Source organism: Leucopleurus acutus, assembly GCF_964270905.1.
Source record: "Leucopleurus acutus genome assembly, chromosome: 3".
In the NCBI taxonomy this organism is placed as follows: domain Eukaryota; kingdom Metazoa; phylum Chordata; class Mammalia; order Artiodactyla; family Delphinidae; genus Leucopleurus; species Leucopleurus acutus.
In genome coordinates this window covers 115,028,053-115,044,117 of record NC_139145.1, presented here as the reverse complement: position 1 = coordinate 115,044,117, position 16,065 = coordinate 115,028,053, and the positions used below count along the sequence as shown (strand labels likewise).

The 16,065-nt window shown below is 34.5% G+C and overlaps 1 protein-coding gene across 1 annotated transcript in view; it reads right to left on the bottom strand.

The window, feature by feature from the left end:
* The window catches only part of TBCA (tubulin folding cofactor A), a 102,210-nt gene that overhangs the window by 16,322 nt on the left and 69,823 nt on the right, over positions 1-16,065 (bottom strand). Inside the window, exon 2 of the mRNA XM_082836156.1 lies at positions 539-644. Within this exon, the coding sequence (XP_082692282.1) occupies positions 539-644 (106 nt within the window). The remainder of the gene's footprint in view (positions 1-538; positions 645-16,065) is intronic.

Sequence of the window (16,065 nt, the reverse complement as noted above, 5' to 3'; positions counted from 1 at the left end):
ATTATAAGACTAGGCCATTTTATATTTAATACTTAAAACTGGAGAGGCAGTACTGCTTAATGGCTAGGAGCACAAATTCCAGAGCCAGAATGCCTGTCTTCAAATCCCAGGTATGCCACTTAGGAGTTGTGTGACCATGGGCAAGTTATTTAACCTGTGTTTCGGTTTCCTTAATTTTATTTATTTATTTTTTTGCGGTACGCGGGCCTCTCACTGTTGTGGCCTCTCCCGTTGCGGAGCACAGGCTCCGGACGCGCAGGCTCAGTGGCCATGGCTCACGGCCCCAGCCGCTCCGCGGCATGTGGGATCCTCCTGGACCGGGGCACAAACCCATGTCCCCTGTTTCGGCAGGCAGACTCTCAACCACTGTGCCACCAGGGAAGCCCCCAGTTTCCTTATTTTTAGATGGTAACTTTCCTTATTTTTAAATGGAGATTTTAATAGGACCTTTAGTAGGACCTTCTCAGAGGGCTGTTAATCCATTGTTAATATGGTATTATGTAAATGTTAGCTGTTATTATTTAAGATATAATTTTACCTGCTTTTTAATAGCATAATTTTCACCATCTTCAGCTTTCATTTTTTCAATCTTTTCTTCTTGTTGTTTTGCTTCTTTCTCATACATCATTTTTTCTTTGACCAATCTATAAATAAACCAAAAACTGTTTCAGAGAATTAACTTTCTCTCTAGCAACAGACCATAAAAAACAAAGAAACTCTGTAAATATAAAGTATACTTTAAAAAGCATATGTACTAGATGGGGAGGAGAAGGGAAGGGAAGAAAACTACATTAGCCACAGATGTATGAACCTCATGACCTTAAGTTTTATACCTGCCTAAAGCAAGCCAATCTATCAAAGCATGGAATTCTTAAATTTTTAATTAAAAACATTCCATTATAGTAACTGTATTTACAATGTAAAAATAACATTCAAAATTATTATATACTAAGATTTCTTTATTGTTTGCTTTATTTATTTATTTACTTAAAATTGCATTAATAATATATTTGTTTCAGGTGTACAATATAGTGATTTGATATTTTTATACATTATGAAATTATCACCACAATAACCATACGTTATCTGTAACCACACAAAGTTGTCTCTCTTAATCTTCTTCACCTATTTTGTCTGTGTCCCCACCCCATCTTCCCTCTGGCTACCACCAGTTTGTTCTCTGTATCTACAAGTCTGTTTCTGTTTTGTTTTGTTTTTTAGATTCCATATGTAAGTGAAATCATTCAGTATTTTCTCAGTTTGACTTATTTCACTTAGCATTAACACCTTCCAGGTCCATCCATGTTGCTGAGGAGGAGTAACCAAAAAAAAAAAAAATGCTAAGACCAATGTCAAAGAGGTTACTGCCTATATTTTCTCCTAGGAGTTTTATGATTTCAGGTCTTGCATTTAAGTCTTTAACACATTTTGAGTTTATTTTTGAATATGGTGTAACAAAGTGGTCCAGTTTCATTCTTTTGCATGTAGCTGTCCAGTTTTCCCAATATCATTTATTGAGGAGACTGTCTTTTCCTCATTGTATATTCTTGTCTCCTTTATCATAAATTGACCATCTGAGTGTGGGTTTATTTCTGGACTCTCTATTCTGTTCCATTCATCTGTGTGCCTGTTTTTAGGGCCAGTACCATATTGTTGGCTATTCGGGGCCTTCCGTGGCTCTAATGTCTTTTTTTAACTGATATATGTTATCCAAACTTTTATACATGTACCTGAAACAACATAATGGTAAAAGGTCAGCTTACTGAGAAAAAAGTCAGTATACTGCCTGCCAAATCCAAAACAAAGAAAGACTAGGTTATTTTCAACAACCAAAGTGTTTAAAAAGTATTTACTATGCACTTAATTTTGTGTCTGACCTTCCTGTGCGAGGGACTGGGATATATAATTTATTTTATTTTATTTTATTTTTTGCGGTACGCAGGCCTCTCACTGTTGTGGCCTCTCCCGTTGCGGAGCACAGGCTCCAGACGCACAGGCTCAGCGGCCATGGCTCACGGGCCCAGCCGCTCCGTGGCATGTGGGATCTTCCCGGACTGGGGCACGAACCCGTATCCCTTGCATCGGCAGGCAGACTCTCAACCACTGCGCCACCAGGGAAGCCCGAGGGCATTTTTTTTGGGGGGGGAGATATATAATTTAGACATGGTTCTCTCACAGACAAATAGTGGAAACAAACAAGTATTTAATTACTAAAGCAAGAAAGGGTATTGACAGAGATCAGGAAGATTTTCAACAATAAGGAACAGAGCAATATGAAGTTCTACTAATTATTCCTCAGATAACCAAAATTCAATTAACCATAATAGTGCAATCTCCCCTAATTCTCATTAATCAAAGTTTTAATGTAAAAGAAAAGTGCAGTCCAAGAAAACACTAATATTCCTATGTACATATTTCCTAAGGAACAGAAGAAAAATACTTTCACAGTCCCATAGCTATTAAAAGCAGCTTTTTCCATCTGGCTTGCTGACTTACTTCTAGACCTATGTTACTGGGATGGAATTAAAAATCATATTAGAGCATGGCTTTTGTCTAATCATTTGCAATAAAGATTTTTAAGTGTATTTCAAAAGACAATTTAATTTTCATAGTCTAATAGGACTTAACATAAGTTCACAAATCTAAAAAATCTTTTGTCATACTACTTGGAAGGCTTTTAAGTCAGCTTTAGTTTGGATTTAAATCACCACATAAACTGCATACGAAATATTAAAATACTAAAATGTTCCAGTTTGGAAGTTTGAGTTGTGCAAGCAAGGCTCATCCTGTCCTTCATGATCTTGCACTAGTGACACAGATGGAAAGAAACATGACAAAAAGTTCACAGTATTTACGGTAGAATATAATATGTGACCTTCAAATTCTCATCCTAAAATATCTCAAAGTGAAAAACAAAACAAAATAGGTATAAATTTTATGTTGCCCTGAATATAAACAAACAACAAAGGATATTCAAGAAACAAATAACAAAGGATACCTGGGAAACTATTATTTGTGGTTACCTGAGGAGAAAAGCCCTAATGATTTGGGGTAGGGATGGTCAGCTGGGAGGTAAATAGAGAGGCTTTCATTTTATGCCTCTCAATAAAGTTCCACGGTTTTTTCCCCCATGTATAAGTATTACTTTTATCAAAAAAATTTAGATGCTTATAATTATCTCTGAGTGGCACAATTCTGAATGATTTTAAGTCTGCTAGTTATTCCTTTGGCTATATTTTCTGGAATAAAGCAAAATTCAATTAGAAAGATACCAAAATATACCTAATAGTTGTAATTCTCTAAACATTGCTATCTTTTGCTAGTTTTTCAAATGCTATAAAAATAACAAGTACAAATAAATATAAAGCCATAACTTATTATATTTTAAATGCATAATTAACTGAAAAATATTTTTTAGTCTTACAAACCCCACACCTACAGAGAAACATAGCAAGTTCAAAATCTGGTCACTTTTAGTAGTTAGACAAATATATAAGAGTAAAATAAAGAAATAAGAAAAAGCAACAGAAAAGGATAGACATAAGGAGAAATTTTAAGAAATGACAGCCATCGAGGTAATGATAAGCAAATGATAACAAACTACTTAACTGTCTATGTACGGACATAACGTGATTTTAAATATGCAGGCCAGTGTTTTACAAACTATTCCATAGTACATTAGTAGTCAAATAAGCTTAAAAAACACTGCTTGCCAAATCTTAAAAATTTATGATACATACTTGCACATTAAAGGGTCCTGAGAAATCTTGTAGTAAGAAAACCAATTTAATTTTGTTCAACTGCAAGCTTACCTGAGGCAAAAATGAACTTTCCCCCACTCAGCATTCTCCAGAACAGCTGCCTCTCAACACAAGTTTGAGAAGTACACTGTAGTAATCTATAAACTTTACACAAATCTGCATACAACACATTTAAATATACTGTTCATAAAATTCTAAATAGAATAAAATTTGGGGTTAAATCAAGAATTAAGAAACCTTGGGATAAAAAAGTTTTAGCTTAATTTGATATCTTGATTTTAGTTTCTCATAATATTTTAAATAAGATTTTCATAGTTATGACCGAATTTGTACTTATGGCCATCTAGTAACTAACAGCCCAACACCAAGCCATGCTAAAGATACAATGACAAGCCTGCGATTAATGATAGTAAGAGGGCTTCCCCGGTGGCGCAGAGGTTGAGAGTCCGCCTGCCGATGCAGGGGACAAGGGTTCGTGCCCCGGTCCAAGAAGACCCCACATGCCGTGGAGCGGCTGGGCCCGTGAGCCATGGCCGTTGAGCCTGCGTGTCTGGACCCTGTGCTCCACAGGGGGAGAGGCCACAACAGTGAGAGGCCTGCGTACTGCAAAAAAAAAAAAAAAAGATAGTAAGAAACTGTAATAAATTGATATTTTTTAAAACCTTGATATTTAGAAGAACATTTTATATGGATATTTTCAAACAAAACATGTAGAGAAAATAGCATAATAAACCCCAGGTACTCATCACTCAGTCAACAATTATTAATATTTTGGCAATCTTGTTTCATGTATCTCTTGCCACTTATTTGTGTATTCATTTATTAGTATTTTCAGATATTTTACCTTTGGTTTGATTTTTGAAGTTAAAAGTCTATGACTTCCACCCCCTCCCCACCTTGCACCATATACAAAAATTAACTCAAAATGGATCAAAGATCTAAAAAGCTAAAATTATAAAACTTTTGGAAGAAAACAAAGAGGTAAATCTTGGTGACCTTGGACTTGGCAATGACTTTTTAGATATGACACCAAAAGCACAAGAAAAAGAAAAAAAAATTGGCTTTCATCAAAATTTTTAAAATTCTGTGCTTCAAAAGACACTATCAGAGAATTCCCTGGTGGTCCAGGGGTTAGGACTCTGCACTTTCACTGCTGAGGGTCCAAGTAGCCAAAAAAAGACGCTATCAGGCAAGTGAAAAGACAACTGCAGAATGAGAGAAAATATCTGCAAATCATATACTGGATAAGGAACTTGTATCTAGAATATATAAAGAACAATTCAATAATAATAATAATAAAAGTTTTAAAAATCCAATTTAAAATGGGCAAGCTGAATAGACATTTCTCTGAAGAAGATATACAAATGCCCAACAAGAACATGGAAAGATGCTCAACATCATTAGTCATCAGGGAAATGCAAATCAAAACCATAGCGAGATAGCACTTCACACCCATGAGGATGTTTATAATCAAAAAGTCAGATAATAACAAGTGTTGCTGACAAGAATGTGGAAAACCTGAAACCACCAAACACTGCTAGTGGAAATGTAAACTGTTGCAACTGCTTTGGAAGCTTGGTCATTCCTCAAAAGCTTAAACAAAGAGTTACCATATATCTCGGTAATTCCATTCCTAAGTATATACCCAAGAGAAATGAAAACATATGTCTACATGAAAACTTGTACATGAATGTTCATAGCAGCATTATGCATACATTATAGGAAAAATGTGGAAACAAGTTAAAAGTCCATCAACTGATGAATGGACAAACAATATATGGTATATCATACAATGGAATAATATTCAGCATACAAAGAAATGAAGTACTGAATCATGCTACAATCTAGATGAACCTTAAAAGCATTATGCTAAGTGAAAGAAGTCAGACATAAAGGCCACATATTGTATGATTCTATTTATAGGATATATCCAGTATAGGTAAATCTATAGAGACAGAAGGTAAATTAGAGGTTGCCTAGGATGGGGGAATTTGGAGGGTAATAGCTAAAGGGTTTGGGGTAATAAAAATGTTCTAAAAATGACTGTGGTGACAGCTGCACAATTCTGTGAATATACTAAAAACAAACAAATTGTAGACTTTAAGTGTGTGATTTATAGGGTATTTGAATTACATCACAATAAAGTTGTTAACAAAATGAAAAAGAAAAAAAGCTTGTGACCATAAATTTAGCTATAGGGGAAAGCTGTAAGTAGTACTGGATACATTCAAGCCTGGACTTAATGAGAGTTGAACATGTGAACATCATGTATAGAAATTTGCATTTGACTTATAGTTTAAAACTGCCTTAACAATATTTTCAGTATTAAGATAAAAATATCCTCTGAGGCTTAAAATTTCAAAATAAAATCATTAATGCATATCACTATAGATATTTCTGTAAAAGTTCCTTTGACACAGAAAATGCTAGGACAGAGATGGCAAGTTGCCAGCCTGCTTAAATGGGACCTAAAGATGGTTTTATTTTATTCACAGAAAGAATTAAAAAAACAACAACATATTTGTTACCAAATTTAACAACTGGGAGATTTAAGTCTGGCTTTCTGGCTTCTCTTAAGATGTTTTTTATCAGGGAATATTAGGGCTGCATCCTACTACTGGATGGAACTAAGTAGTGGCTGTTGACTGTTTTAGATGAGGCATGTGTTGTTGTTCACTGTGCCCCAACTCACACGACTCCCTGTTTCTCAAACACTCAAGCCTTTTACTTGACCCTGTAAGCAACTGAGTTTAGAACCTGTGGGCTGGGAAACTTGCATATCATTAATGCAGTAGAACTATTATTGTTGTTTTTATTACCCTAATAGAATCACAGTTAGTATTCAGAATATCAGGGATAACCAGAAACCACCGGGATTAGCAATAAGACTTTCAATATTTCTAAAGACGACAGGTTACTAAACTCCTCTAGTAAATGAAAGTAGCTGGGACTGGATAAGCTATCAGAAATAAGCACATTTAACAATATCCTGCAATTCAAAGACCTAGAACAAGGGTTGGCAAGCTATGGCCAGTGAGCTGAATTTGGCCTGCCATCTGTCTTTGTATGATCTGAGAGCTATAAATAGTTTTCACTTTTTTTTTTTTTTGCGGTACGCGGGCCTCTCACTGTTGTGGCTGCTCCCGTTGCGGAGCACAGGCTCTGGACACTCAGGCTCAGCGGCCATGGCTCACGGGCCCAGCCGCTCCGCGGCACGTGGGATCTTCCCAGACCGGGGCACGAACCCGTGTCCCCTGCATCGGCAGGCGGACTCTCAACCACTGCGCCACCAGGGAAGCCCCACATTTTTAAATGGTTAAAAATATTAGAAAAATATATTGTGACATGTGAAAATCATATGGAATTCAAATTTCAGTGTCCATAAATAAAGTTTTATTGGAACACAGCCACACTTATTCATTTATGTATCCTCTATAGCTACTTTCACGTAATGATAGCAGAGGTGAGTAGTTGTGACAATATGGCTCACAAAGTCTAAAATATACACTACCTGGCCCTTTACAAAAAAGGGTTGCTGACCCCTGACTTGGAAGACCTCGACTTAACTCTATCCAACCCCTACTTAACCATCTTAGCATTTACCACACCACACTGAAACCAAGTCTTACTTGCTAGGTCTTAAGTTCCTTGAAGATGGGATTAGGTTGTATTCATACCGTATTCCTGATCTGTAATTAACACATGGTAGACACTCAACGTTTGCTGAATGAAAAGTTGAGTCTAAAAATCTCACTATTGCCTTTTAACATTTTCAATTTAAAGAGATACATGAGACAATTCTGAAGTGGAACAAAGGTGATCCACAAAATTTGAGAAATAAGAAAACTACAGTGATTTCTGAGAAACTATACAATGTAAGAGAGAAATTCTATGCCTAGATCCACTGACACTTCTGGTTGGTAATCCTAGTCATCCTACTCCATGTACTTCTCCATGGAAAATAGCAGTCATCGCCTCAGCAAAATTGACAAGACAGTCAACTGCGTATCACACTTGACAAGTAAAGGTGCTGAATATTTACATGACTATTAGAATATCAAAACAAGCATAAGTAAAGTTTTTGTTTTAAAAAAATAAAAAGCCACACTGTGAAAAGGCTCAGGAAGCAAGTTACTGAATAGCAAATGTACTGTCCCCCAAAAGAAAAAAAATCACAGTTAGTGAGAAACCAGTAATACCAGCGTGTAAAATTACAATAAATAAAATGCTAAGGCAAGATGCAAGAGAAATTGAAAAAGTTCCACTTTCAAACAGTATAAATCAATGTACTGATGACAAGTCACATGACATGGAAGAGGTTTTAGAGAGTATATACACAACTTCAGCTTTACTAGATATTATCAAATTGCTTTCCAAAATGGTTGTATCAATTGATACCCAACCTGCAGTATATGAAATTTCCTGCTTCTCTTTGGCATCCTGGTGAACAACTGGAATTGTATGAGTTCCTAATTTCTGACAATAAGAAGAGTGTGAAATGGTATTATATTATGTTTGAAATATTAACTTCCCTGAAAACTTATAAGGTTATCTATGTTTATTAAAATAGTATGGTTACTGGATAAGTATTTGTTAAATCTATGAATGAATAGCTTCTGGTGAATTGGACTCTTCTTCCTTTCTCCAGGAAAGGCTAAGATTTAATAAGAAAACTTAACTCAAGTATATATAGTCATAGTTCTTAAATTTGTTACTAAAATATTTTTCTGTAACATACATATGCATATGCTCCTGTAAGTACAGGAACACTTGAAAAATTATAAAGAATAAAATTTTAAAATCAGTCATAATCTCATTGCCCAAGCTAACTACTACTGATCCAAAATGGACATATTCTAAAATTCCAAAAACATTTTAAAAAATTGGAATTTAAAAATTAAGTTTGGCATAAACTCATTTACCAGCAAAATGTGACCTCAACTGACATGAAAATATTTATAGACTTTATGTATTCTACTTAATGTGAACAATCATGTTTCACTGCAGAAATATGAATGTGTTTGATTATAGAATACTTCTTTAGACACTATCATGTAAATGCATTTATTATTGTTCCAAAATCTAAAAAACCTGGAATTCAGAAATACATATGGGCCCAACAGTTTCATATAAGGGATTATGAAACCTGTATTAACATTTTGAATATTTTTCACTAGTTTTTTTTTAAACATGTGCAAAAATTTATATTATATACACACAATTGATCCTTGAACAACTCAGGGGTTAGGGATGCTGATCCTCCTCACAGTCAAAAATCCATGTATATCTTTATAGTTGACCCTTTGTATCTGGTTCTGCATCCTTGAACCATGGATCAAAAATAGTAATGCAGGGGCTTCCCTGGTGGCGCAGTGGTTGGGAGTCCGCCTGCCGATGCAGGGAACACGGGTTCGTGCCCTGGTCCGGGGGGATCCCACATGCCGCGGAGCGGCTAGGCCCGTGAGCCATGGCCACTGACCCTGCGCATCCGGAGCCTGTGCTCCGCAACGGGAGAGGCCACAACAGTGAGAGGCCCGCGTACCGCAAAAAAAAAAAAAAAAAAAAAAGTAATGCAGTACATCTTTATGGAAAAAAATCCATGTATAAGTGGACCTATGCAATTCAAACCCATGTTGTTCAAGAGACAACTGTATATAAATAAATAAATAAATAAATAAATAAATAAATGGGATAGTGTACCATTTCCAATCTCATTACATATTCTTTGAAAATATAGCTGTTAGCGGCTGCAAAGCATTTCGTAATACCAGTATGACAGCTTATTAAATGCTGTTAGACATCTGGACATCCCCATATAAATAATATTGTGATGAACCTCCCTACTCCTAAATTTTATAGATGTATATTATTTTCTTATTATATAATTTTTAAAATATATAGTGTCTGAGGAGAAATTAGACTAAATCCTTTTCCAGTAAACTAGTGATCATTTATTGATGAATACTTCCTTTTTCTACTGATATGATAAGCTACCTTAGTCATTCATTATTAGTAGTCATAACCAAAATGCAAATATTAATTCAATCTATCCTATTTTAGCCTACTATTTAGTATTTCATCTTAGTCAAAGAAAACAGTATGCCAGATTTCACTGCTGAAATATTAATAAGCATATCAAAGCCTATATTAAAGAGATGTAAAATTAAAAAGAGAAAAATAAGGGAAATGAACATCAAGGGAAAAGAAGATAAACCTGATAATCAATAGGAGTTGTAGATAGTGATAAAGTAAAAAATCAGGGGAAGAATTTTTTCTTTAAAAACTAGACTTTCCCTTGGGGGCAGAGATAAATTAGGAGTGTGGGATTAACAGATACACACTACCATATATAAAATAGATAAGTGAGGATTTACTGTATAGTACAGGGAACTATATTCAATATCTTGTAACACACTATAATGGAAAAGAATTGAAAAAAAGAATATACATAACCAAATCACTTTGCTGTACACGTGACACTAACACAGTATTGTAAATCAACTATACTTCAATTAAAAAAAAAATAAATTTTCCCAGAGATGGAAAAAAAAAAAACAATCTTAACTGAAAGGGATTTCTAAGTGCCAACTGGAATCAAAAAACCTCACGTCTATGTACATTGTTGAGAATTTCCAGAGACCCAAAAACATTAAAGCTTTCAAACAGAGAAGAAATAGGTCACCTATAAAAGTTTTATCTTTCACATTAATAACGCTAGATACCACAAGACATGGGAGCAATCCCTTCAAACTTCTGAGAGAAAACAATTTAAAACCTGGATTTATAACTATAATAGTGAGAGGAAAATTCACTAATTCATTCAGCAATTATTTACTGAGGGGCTACTACGTGCCAGACATTTTATGTACCAAGGATATACCAGTGAACAAAACCACAAAAATCTCTGCCCTATGGCATTTTTAGTGGGGAAATAAAGACAATAAGCAAAATATATTATAGCATGTTAGATTGTGAAAAGTGCTCTAAGAGAAAAAGCAGTGAAGAAGGGCTGGTAATACAGGGGATTCACAATTTAAAACAAGATGGTCAGGGAAGGCCTCTTTGAGAATGGGATATGTGTTGAGATCTGAAAGAAACAGTAAGTCATGTGGAAAAGTGATGAAAGAAGTCATAGGCCAGGAGAACTTTTTTTTTTTGTATAAAAATTCAAAAAGTTCATCTACTCTGCCTCCTTTCTGACAAATTTACTTAAGAACGTATTCCAGCAAAATGAAGATGAATATCAAGAAAAGAAACCATGGTCAATGTAATGTAACAGTCTAATGAAGGAAAAAAAAAATCCCAGTATTGACTGTGTCGTAGGCCCGGAAAACAATCAATCTAAATGAGAATCTTAGTATGGAGTCTTACAGACACATCTTTAAGAAGAAGAATGAGTAAGAAGGTAGAAATCATTTATGTGTTTTTTCTCCCAATAATGAAAGACAATTAGAAACTCCAGGAAAAGTACCCCCCTCCACAGTCCACCCCCCAACATAGTTATGGTTGTAATATGAAGCAACTGATGAAAAACAAAACTAATTTAACCTGGATTTATAAGAATAGTATCCTTTGAGCAGCATGGGATCCAATGAGAAAGAAATGTAATCCTATATATACCATATTTTAAATGATATATATTTATAATCTATTTATTCATTTTCAACTTTTATAATAGACCTATGAGCAAACTATGTCTTCCTCACTTGTTTGAAATATTCAATTTGCATTTTTAAAGTAGCTTTTGCTAGGGGCTTCTGAAAAGTTTGTCATTCTTCCTAAATGTGACATAGCAAGTACAATTCTCTTTTCTCCCCTAGACATCACCTGTGACACCTGCCACCTTGGGATCATGAGGAGACCCAGCCTAAAAGGACAGGTAACTCTGGGAAGTCAGAGAACTTGAATCTTTGGTGACGGTATTAAACTACTGATTTAACCAACTCTGAATGCACCCTACCTCCAGATTTCCTATTGTATAAGATAATAAACATCCTTATAGTTTAAGTCACATATAGTTTGATTTTCTATTATTATTTTCTTCGAAGCTAAAAGGATCTGAAATGATAGAGTCATTAACAACAGAAGAATGTTCTGCAGGTATAGAAATAATGCTTTCTTACTTTGGACTAACTTCTTCTAAACGGATAAATCACTTAGAAATTGAGATGCCTCATTTTTTTCCTTCCCACATACAAATAAATACAATGTAAAGAGGAAATTACCTATACAATACCCAATTTTATGTTTTCCACTGTATTAAGAAATATCTCACATGAATTTTTGCAAAATCCCTGACACCTGGTGTCCTAGTGGTTAGGATTCCAGGCTTTCACTGCCATGGCCTGGGTTCAATCCCTGGTCATTCAACTAAGATCCCACAAGCTGCATGGCACGGCCCAAGGAAAAAAATTAAAAACAACAAACCAAACACAAACAACAAACACTAAACTGGCATAAAACTTTTAAAATCTGTGTTTATTTTTAATAATCATGGTGTTTACTGTAGGCTAATATCAATAATAAATAATACTATCTTCTATCTATATCGTATTTTCAATTTACAAAGTACTTCTGTAACATACTGGATGTTAAATATTAAATAGTAAAATATCAATGCCCCTAAACTGTGACTTACAGGAGAGTGAGCATTAAATAGTTAAATATTAATGTCTATAAACTATTATGGAGTTGAGGTGTTTAATGGCTCTATAAACAATACGGCACCAGGAAAAGTATATCTACTCACAGCTTGGAACTCCATAACTTGTCAAATCAATTTAAAATTCCTATCTTCCCCAGTGAAGATGAAAAAAGTATTCAAGATTAGGGAAAGAAGCTATGTGAATTAACAAGTAAAGCAGGTACAAGCTTTTCTGCTAAACATATTGGAAGAAAGCAGTTTACAGAAATCAGAGTGAAACATTGTATTTAGAGTAAATTTTAGGCTTTTGAAGACTAAGGGTTTAGTGATGAGACCCCAGACACACAGAAGAAACTATGTCTTTACAAAAGTATGTGGGGACAAAAATACCAAGAAAGATGCAAGAAAAGAAAAATCTCATCTGGGAACTCCAAGTGAACTGCAAATTAGAGGCTTATTGCTTTAGTTGCCTTAATTAAGAATTCTCACTAGTTCCTTAGTGAGAAACAATTGGAGGTTGACATCAGAATCCGATGATTTAGTGTTTATGGTCTATATAAAAATGTATAAGTTAAAACTCAGTGAGTTTTAGTCATTCTCTACTAATTCTTTTGTGGTCACTATAAAGTTCCAAGTGAAATTTTCCACTATTTCCAAATTTCAACTAATAATCATAGTCAAGATTTTGGGGGTCAGCAAAATTAAGGAAGAACCTGCTACAGCATCCTCTCCTAAAATAAATAAAACAAAAATGTGCTACACACAAACACACATAAAATGAGATGGGTCTGGAAATGTTGCTTGTTCTGGGTGGAATGCCTTCTCCCTCTCTCATCTTCTCCCCCATATCCACCCAACCCATTCTTCAAAACTTAACTCAAACATCCTTGTCTTCAATAAGGACCACTCTAGCCCCTACTCTACCACTCCCCAAGCAGCCACTATGGATCTTTCCTATGAATTTTTATAGCATATTTATTTCCATCATAGAAATTATAAGTTAAATATAAGTTATAATTTTGTCGACTTCTACACTTGAAAGTAGATGCCCTGAGGACTGGAAATGTGTCTCCTATGAGCACCTTTCAGTGTGTGCCTCACAGATATGTTTACTAAATGAACTCACAATGACCCTGAGTGGTATTCAGGGCAGCTATCACCATCCCCATTTTCAAAGAGGTGAAATGATTCATCTAAGGCCAGCTGGCCAGGAAATGGAGAAATTAGGATTTGAAATTATGACTTCTAACTTCAAGTGTCAATACTTTTTAAACATCATACTATCTCATGTTTAAAGTAAATGAGTTTCAAAATTTAAATTTCTTTACCTGTTCCAAATGTAAAATCATCCCATGGTTCAAAACTTGAATCGTACACAAGAGCACAAAGTGAAAAGGCAACCCAACACACACACTCCCTGCCCTGAGCCCCTCAGTCCCAACACTGGAAGCAACAGTTATCAATTTCTTGTGTATCCTAAATGAAAAGTTAAATGTTTAGTTTGATGGTATTTGTTACCTTATCATCTTCCTGTACCCATTAATTAATCCATTAAATTGAAGATGGTTCAAGTTATAGTCACTACTCAAGTAAAATATATGCATTATTACTTTTAATAAATAAGACATTTTGTAAACAGCTAAACTGATGCATGCCAAATACAATCTCACTATTTTTTGTGCAATTTTGTGGATCTTGGTGATTAATAAATTAATACGTCTTAGGAATTAATAATTCAAAAACACAAATGTAAAACGAATTATTTCACTAATCCTCTAAACTAGTCCCTTAAAAGTCAGTGAGACTGAAAAGTGTGTACTAATAATAAAAGGGCTATAAAGACACTATTGTGGATAGCTTCTGCTTGAGTCTGTATGAGAAAGCAATATCACCTCCCACAGCTGCTTCATCTCCATACAAAAACACTGACAATTTTAATTACTACCTAAAATCGCAAATCTCTCTGTACACTTGACATTTTATCCTCTGCCCTGACCCATATCTCTGTCTTTGCAACATCTCTATTTAGACATCCCACCGGCAACTAACTGAAGCAGGTTGAAAACTAAGCTCATCACCACCCCACTCTAAAATAATACACTTTTTCCCAATTTGAGATGTCAACGTCAGAATCACACAAATACTGGATGAAGTATGCCTGGCTTGTGAGCAGTTCAGGGAAAAAGAGCTAAGTTGTCTGCAAGCTCAATATGAGCCAAGAATGTGTTGCAGTTACTAAAAAACCAAAACCAGCCAATTCAATCTTAGATGCATTAGAAGAAGAGGAGAACCTAAAACGTGGTAGGTACACATTACTACATTGGATGAACTGTATCTGTGCTATTAGTATTAACAATTTACTTCCAAAATTGTTATACACAACTTAGATGCAAAAGGGATTTAAGGCAGCATCTGAAGAAGGACCCTAACAAACCAGAGTTATTAGCAAAAGAATATCCAACACCATCACTCTATTCTGTGAAATAGCTCAGTTTGTCTAAAACATTCAGATATATTATGAACTATATAGTTCTTCCAAATTAATATAGGTTATAACTAAATGGGCAAAGAAAATATCATTTGATGCAAATGACTTAGCTGACTGATGACTGTCACCTCTCATAGATAATAAAAGTTAACATCAGTTAGGATACCTGAATTTTATCAAATTATAAAATAAGCCCAATTTAATGATATTTTACTATAGTAATTATTCTTGGTGATTCAGTAACTCAGGTTATTCTTGGAACTACTGATGAGAAAATTTGGGAGCCAAATCTGAGATTTTTCAGTTGTACAGCTCTAGGGTCCAGAGAACAACTCATGATTTGGGGTTATTAGCATTATCCAGAGGTACTTTGGTATGTAATGTGTTTATTCAGTTTGTTGTACTAAGATTTATTCATTAGGTCACAATGGTTCAAGAAGAAACATGTAGGAAGATTTCTGCTATTTTTATATTACTGATATTGAGGTCTTGTTTAAGTCCTTTGTACAGAAGAATGACAATAATCATGAACTGTTAACAATTTCCATTCAGAAAAACCTAACAGTTGAAAATAATTTTCATACTATATTCCTATCTAAAGGTATACATATAGTAAATAATGTGGTAAATGTTAAAGTATTGAAATACACTTTCAATGTATATTTATTTTGTACTTTACCACATATAAAGCATTTAAAAAAATTAAGTCAAATTTCTAAGTCTTTAACTGCTTAAACACTACTTCTAAGTAATATTTAGTAATGGTACTTGATATAGAGTTGTATTTGACACAATTTTAATAGCTAGCAAATCTGTGTGAATATTCAATAGTAAAATTTTCTTAATTATTATAACGTTAGTGATTCCCAATGACTCCTCTAATCTTTCTTCTCTGTATCATATTAATTATAGTCTGCAGTTTTAAAAAAAGTTTGTATTATCTCTAATACTCCACCCTTTTATTCTTCATTTCTTTACTCAGTAAAACAGTCATTTTTGCAGCCTGACTCTCTGAATTTGTCAGTAAACACTGTTTTTAAATGTTGCATTTTCACAACTGGAGGCATTCCACCTTTAGCTCTTGTCCCACGAATATGTGTCAGCATGTAAAAATATGATAAACCTCTAACTTTATCTCACAAAAACAGAAGAATATATAAATAATATATTTT